The 6292-nt window shown below is 44.4% G+C and overlaps 1 protein-coding gene across 1 annotated transcript; it reads right to left on the reverse strand.

Annotated features, from left to right (window-relative positions):
* Positions 1-1701: 1701 nt before the first annotated feature.
* jun (Jun proto-oncogene, AP-1 transcription factor subunit) lies at positions 1702-3751 on the reverse strand. The gene has a single exon (XM_030050277.1). It carries the CDS (start codon positions 3409-3411, stop codon positions 2437-2439), a length of 975 nt encoding a protein of 324 aa, XP_029906137.1. The 5' UTR covers positions 3412-3751; the 3' UTR covers positions 1702-2436.
* Between the last annotated feature and the right edge of the window lie 2541 nt (positions 3752-6292).

Consider the following 6292-nt stretch of genomic DNA (forward strand, 5'->3'; position numbering starts at 1 on the left):
CTTCCGACTGCTGCCTCTCCTAATATGGAAAGAAGGGACACCGCCTTCCGGAATGATGTCATGTTGTCCCAAATTTGGACAATCAAAGCAGATTAAAGCAGATTTATACAATTTACCAGAGAATATAATAATGAAACCGGGATGGGGATTCACATAAGAACGGAAAAAAATCTGTATAAATCTACATATGACATCAGTGTCTGGTTACCCCGACCCAAAAATCAGATTACAGGCCATCAGTGTTATTAAGTGGTGTCACCATTCACTGTGAATAATGGATACTGAATTAATGCATTTCACATATTTTCACATTTTCAGTGATTTCCATTGTGTTGTTAACTTGTCAGCAAAACTAAACAAAACAAAATCAGAGTCATGATAGCATACGCAAGATGAATATTGTCCCCCCAAAAATTTAAAGCTCCCATATGTATCTGCTCAAAATATCCAACATGCATGAAGCTTTCACAGATAAAAAACATCGCCTCTTGTATCAACCAAATACTTGAATTCAGGTTTCTTAAAAAGTAGCCTATGGGGGGAAAAATGCAACAAGAGGCTTAAACTTTCATCACTAACGTTTTCATATATAAATGTAGTAGAAACATGAAGATTTTGAGACTATTATTATTGCAGTTCATGGGGTCTGTCAGGAATCTCAGACTATGTCGCCCTCTAGTGATCAGTTTGTAGTAAAGCAGGAATCCTGTGCCCCATGAGAGCTGTGAGGCATAACAGATTGTATGTAGTACAGCAGGGTGCCAGGTCCCTTCGGTGTCATTTACTGCACCAGTCAAGCAGTGTTTTGAGCTAGGAGCTCTGTGTCACACTTGTAGTGGGTGATATGCCTTATCTAGACTGCCCCAACACATTCATACAGGCTGTAATTTATGCTCAGTCAGTTTTATTATGATTTATATGTGTGTTGGTGTTCGTGGGGAATTTGCACTTTCTGTACTTTCCGCATTAATCAGTCTCAGCCAAAATGGTGAAGCTACTGTTTCAGAGAGTATCCCCTATATCTCTACTTCATGATAACCTGTTTTAATGCAGTTCTGCAATAATAACTCCTTTAAAAATGTAGTTCATATTACCATCAGTTCTGTCAACTCCCTGCTCATTTTAGCCTAAGATTTCTACTTCTAAATTGAACCCCTTTAGGTGGCTCAGTTTGTTTCAACATTGTTGTTTAAGTGCTGGGGTTCTCCTTATTTACGAAAGAACAACAGTTCAGTGATGCAACATAAAGGAGTCAAGATGAATTTCATGTTGGGTGTGAATCAAAGTCATTGATATTGTCAGTTTAACTTTATTCACTGCTGGCTTCGAGTTGATGTAACACTATAATGGAGTGTGATTTAGCTGCAGCCTAGTATTAAGACCTTCATAATGGGTAGATTACAGGAATTTCTGTTTTTACCTTGACAGGTGGCTCAGCGTGGGAGTGCTGTGGCTTTTAGTAGACAACTCAAGCTCCCCACCAATTCACAGTATTGGTCTGCATCAGAGTGAGCTGGGTCAGTCAGTCTGAAACACAATCACTTAGCTTGGATCAATACTAGGCACTAATGGAATTTACCTTGAGGTACTGGGAACTAGCAGCTCTTGCAACATGTTGCAACATGTTTTATTGTGTGAGCTCCCTGACACACCCACTGGTTTTTTTTTCTGTCACACAGAAGAACACAGAGTCATTGTTGCTTCATTTTATTTAGTTTATTTTCTTAAATATTGATTAGTTTCTGAAGTGCTCAGAAAACAAACATAAAAAATTATACAGTATTCTTATTACAAATGGTAAACATAAGTACTCCAAGTTGATCTTATATACATATAACAATGAGTGAAACCCCATTAAACAACTTTAGAAAGAAACAAGTAAATCTTGAAGCTTTTCTAACTTAACAATTTCTTACAATTAAGAAAAAGTACGTTGTACTATAACTCAGAAGTCAGGCAGCTTTTGTTACAACTTTTTCAGCTTTTTAGAGTTGGCCAGCACGCCAAAGTTTGACGCCATATGGCTACAGCAAAGAGAGTCTCTATTGCAGGTTCTTAAATCCTCTAATACTGAATTTCTTCTGTGATGGTCGTGATCAGGTCCATGCAGAGATGGGTGGAAAGCAACAAAAGTTTAGCCCTGTCCTGATCTGTATAAAAAAAAAACAGCATTTAAACAAAACAGAAAGTTATCCTGCTTGTTGCCGTCTCCCCTCTGGGTCGTGAGTTGTGTCCCTGTCCAGAGCCCCTCTCTGGGACGCGCCACCGGGGAGCGCATGGCACTACAGGAAAAGTGCCGGTCCCCGGTCCTGCCAGTCTCGCGCCACATCATCCCAAATCCTGTCACGATTTCGGGAGACACAGCCACTCACTATCATAAGAAGTGTCCGTCTCGTTCAACCACAGTCTCTTCCTCTCCGGCACAGTCTACCCCCCTCAGAAGGTCTGGAGCTGCTGCGTTAGCATAAGCTGGCACCCGCTGTTGACGTGGTTCATCACCTTCTGCTTCAGCTGGGCCACCTGCTCGCGCAGCATGTTGGCGGTGGATGCGAGCTCTGAGTTCTGGGACTTGAGGGTCTTCACTTTCTCCTCCAGCCTCGAGATCCGCTCCAGTTTCCTCTTCCGGCATTTGGAAGCGGCGATGCGGTTTCTCATCCGCTTCCTCTCGGCCTTGATGCGCTCCTGGCTCTCCATGTCGATCGGGGACAGAGGAGGCGTCTCCCCCGGCATCTCCGGGACGGTCTGCGGCTCCTCTTTGAGCGCCGAGATGCGCGAGAGGGGGCCGGAGGGCTGCCCGTAGATGGGGAGCTGTGGCGGGGCAGTGGAGAAGGACATGGTGGGGGCTGAGGTCGTGTAATTGGGCGCCGAGACGGTGCTGATGGCCGGGTTGAAAGTGTTCAAGTCCTCGTACACCGGTGAATCAGAGCGCATGGTGGCCGCGCTGTTGTTGTAACCCGTGGCACCGGCGACGGATGAAACAGGTGGCAGGGCGGTGTTGACACTGGTCTGGGGGGCTGAGGTTACACTCACATTGGTGGTGGCGGGCATGTGCTGGTGATGGAGCTCCGCCAAAGCGCGCACGAAACCCTCCGCGAAGCCCTCCTGCTCGTCGGTGACATTCTTCGGGCAGAGGAACTGGGTCGGGGTCGGGGTGGTGGTGATGAGGCCGTTGCTGGACTGGATGATGAGCCTCTCCAGCTCCGGAGATGCCAGCTTCAGCAGCCCCACGTCCGGAGAGGTCAGGATGTCGCCGGCTTTCCCCCGGAGATGAGGCTTGAGGGTCCCGGTCGGGTCGCCGAGGTTCAGTGTCATGTTGTGTTTCAGTGCTTTGTATCCGTAGCCCGTGTTGTCATGCTGGGAGAAAGCGTTGAGTGAGTCGTCATAAAAAGTAGTTTCCATCTTGGTAGACATAGAAGAGAAACCAAAAACAATTAAGAAAAGTCTCTTACAAAACAACTCTCTGTTCTTCTTTCTTCCTGGTTTGTCAGCTGAGAAAGAAAAAGGCGTCTGGTTCCCAAAAACGTCCCAAAAAATCTGTGCGTACAGAGAAAAAAGTTCCGAACTTGAACTGAGCGCGCACAGTCTCGACCCAGGGAACTATTTACTTTCTACTGAAGAAGCGGAAGGATAATGAGTGAATCTGCTCAGAAGGCTTCTCTCGTTGTATCCACACTTCTGCTAAGTCAGTGACTGAAAACTTTCTCGTCAGGCACCACGGTGTCCGCGGTGCTTGCTCTGCTTGGATGTGTATACTCTGGGCTGTACAGCGTGGAGGCAAACCTTATCTGCTGCCGCTGCCTCTCTAAAAATAGCCATGATGTCATGCCTGGGCTCTCCCATTGGCTGGAGGCGTTCCGCGGGGCGTACCCTAATCTTCAGATAAGGCGCGTTGCCTAGACGACCACCCAGAAGATTCTTACTCTCGCGGTGGATTATGGGATGAGGTAATGCTGTGAGGAGAGGAGAGCGGTGCATTGTGGGATGACGTATTGTTTTTGAATATCTGGTTACCCGCTTTACTGTCAGTGGCGGGATAGCCTGTAGCCTCCCCGGCCGGGACAGCAGCAGCCCTCTGCGGCCCGCCTCACAGGCCGGCCCGCTGCGGCCCGGTGCTGTCCGTGCTCACGTTTACTGTGCGCATGCAGCAAACTTTGATCAGGCGCTTGCAACTTTTTTATTCTAAGCTTATTCCAGAAGTTGTTGAAACACGTGTAGTTTGTGTTTAATAAGAAACCCCATTCTGCTCAAGCCAGTTTCATCTGCATGTTACTCACAATTACTCTCTCAACAGGGTCCCACAGCACACTCATTATGAAACCAATAAAATGACACCTTTCAACTCTATTCCCCTCTGTCCAATCCAACTTTATCTGTGCACCAGTTTCTCACGTTTAATCACAGTTTCTACAGAACCTCACAGCATATTACAAAGGAAAAATCACACCTTCAACCCTTCATGCTACTCAATTCTGTTGTATTCAAATTTAGTCACACTTATCGTCTCAACAGGGAATCCACAGCTCCCACATTATAAGACAAATAGAAATCACACCTTCCTATTCTATTCTATTCTATTCTATTCTATTCTATTCTATTCTATTCTATTCTATTCTATTCCATTCAAGTTTATCTGTAGACCAGTTAATCACAGATGCAATTTTGACAGAACTTCACAACACCCATCTTAAAAAGAAAAATGACATTAAAATATTCTATTCTGTTCTATTCTATTCTATTATAATGTCAAATGTTTGGTACAGAGAGTCTGAATATCTGAATTGCAACATTCCTCTAAATCAGGACTAATTTCTGTGGGTTAGAAGTGGATGGAGCAGTATGAAGCTCAGCAACAAACTTGGCAAAAATGACTGCAAATGGACGTGTCAAAACAAATTATATATTTTTTTTTACGTGTGTGTGTGTGTGTGTGTGTGTGTGTGTGTGTGTGTGTGTGTGTGTGTGTGTGGTGAATGTTTTGATTGTCATTTGCCTGACGTAGGGAGTGTCAGTGGTATCATGGTGGTCTCTGGTTGGTGGTCCAATGAAAATTGCACTCTCTCCACTCTGTGCTGAGGCTGTGAAAATTGGACACCTAGAAGAGGTGAAACACGCAAACAGAGCCAGACCCATGTTTACCAGGAAATGCATTAAAACTCAGTTATATACCTGAAGAGCAGAGCCAAGTCCACCTTACTGAGTCATATGCTGCACTAGTCCCACCGAGCCTGTCTTCATTTGAGAATAGTGTTCTTCATTTAAAGCCAGTCGTCAGATGATGCATAGGCCTACAGATTTTACACTACCTTGATTTTCCGTGCAGTTTAGACTATTTAGGGTCTGTGATTCCACAAAGACACACTTTAGACCTTTTAATAATTTTTACAACTCCAAATATTTAGAAATATCTCCACAGATGCCTGTTCATCCTCATAACGAGCTACTATATTTCCCATTCTCCATGTCAAAATGTGTAATTAGTGTAGTACAGTCCATTGTCCCCTGGCCCACGGTCAGAAATCACCGCTGTTTTAATGGCAGGAGGTTAACCGGTGTGTCTTACGTGTTCCCCTCGAGTCCTGCACACTCCCACTGTCTGGGTCACCGTTTTGCCCTGCCAGCTTTACTGCCCACCATCTCCAGCAGGCCTTGTCTAAATTTGTCCCCCTGGTGTGACAGGTAAATCAGTCCCTTGGCGCTGGCTGGCTCACAGAGAGGGTCCTACTGAGGATGAACCAGAACATAAAACACCACCATAGTCTGACTTTTTATGGCTGCTAATGTTGTCTTTATGTACTGTGGTGTATGTCAAACCAAGGCAATTAGACACACCTATTATGTTATCAATAAAGTGGAATATAATCTGATCTAATTGGTTGACTTAACTGATCTTGTACAATTTCTTTTTGATTTAAGCGCTAGAGAGAAGATCACTTTGCTTTATGGCCATGCACACACATTTTTTTTTTCCTAAGGGGAAGGTTATGGTGGTGAGTCTTACATAGATATCTCAGTGGGATTTTCTGATATATATAGTATATATATATATATATATATATACAGTATGTATTTTACTGTCTTTTATTTCTCTTTGGTGTTTTAAGATGAAGGTTAACAGATGGCAATAACTTAGGATGCTGAACAGTCTTTCCAGTTTGGTACATGGCAGTTAAGTGGCTACTTTCTCTTCAAAATGTGATCTGTCTTTTATCTTTCCCTCTTTCACTTCCTGGCAGCTTCATTCACTTCGCGGTGGTTTTGTAACCGTCCTTCGAGGGATAAACTGCGGACAAAA

The sequence above is a fragment of the Myripristis murdjan genome, chromosome 4 (genome assembly GCF_902150065.1).
Source record: "Myripristis murdjan chromosome 4, fMyrMur1.1, whole genome shotgun sequence".
In the NCBI taxonomy this organism is placed as follows: Eukaryota; Metazoa; Chordata; class Actinopteri; order Holocentriformes; family Holocentridae; genus Myripristis; species Myripristis murdjan.

Bases quoted from the DNA above. Each gene is read 5' to 3' on its own strand.
- jun (XM_030050277.1), bottom strand. From the start codon at position 3,411: ATGTCTACCAAGATGGAAACTACTTTTTATGACGACTCACTCAACGCT.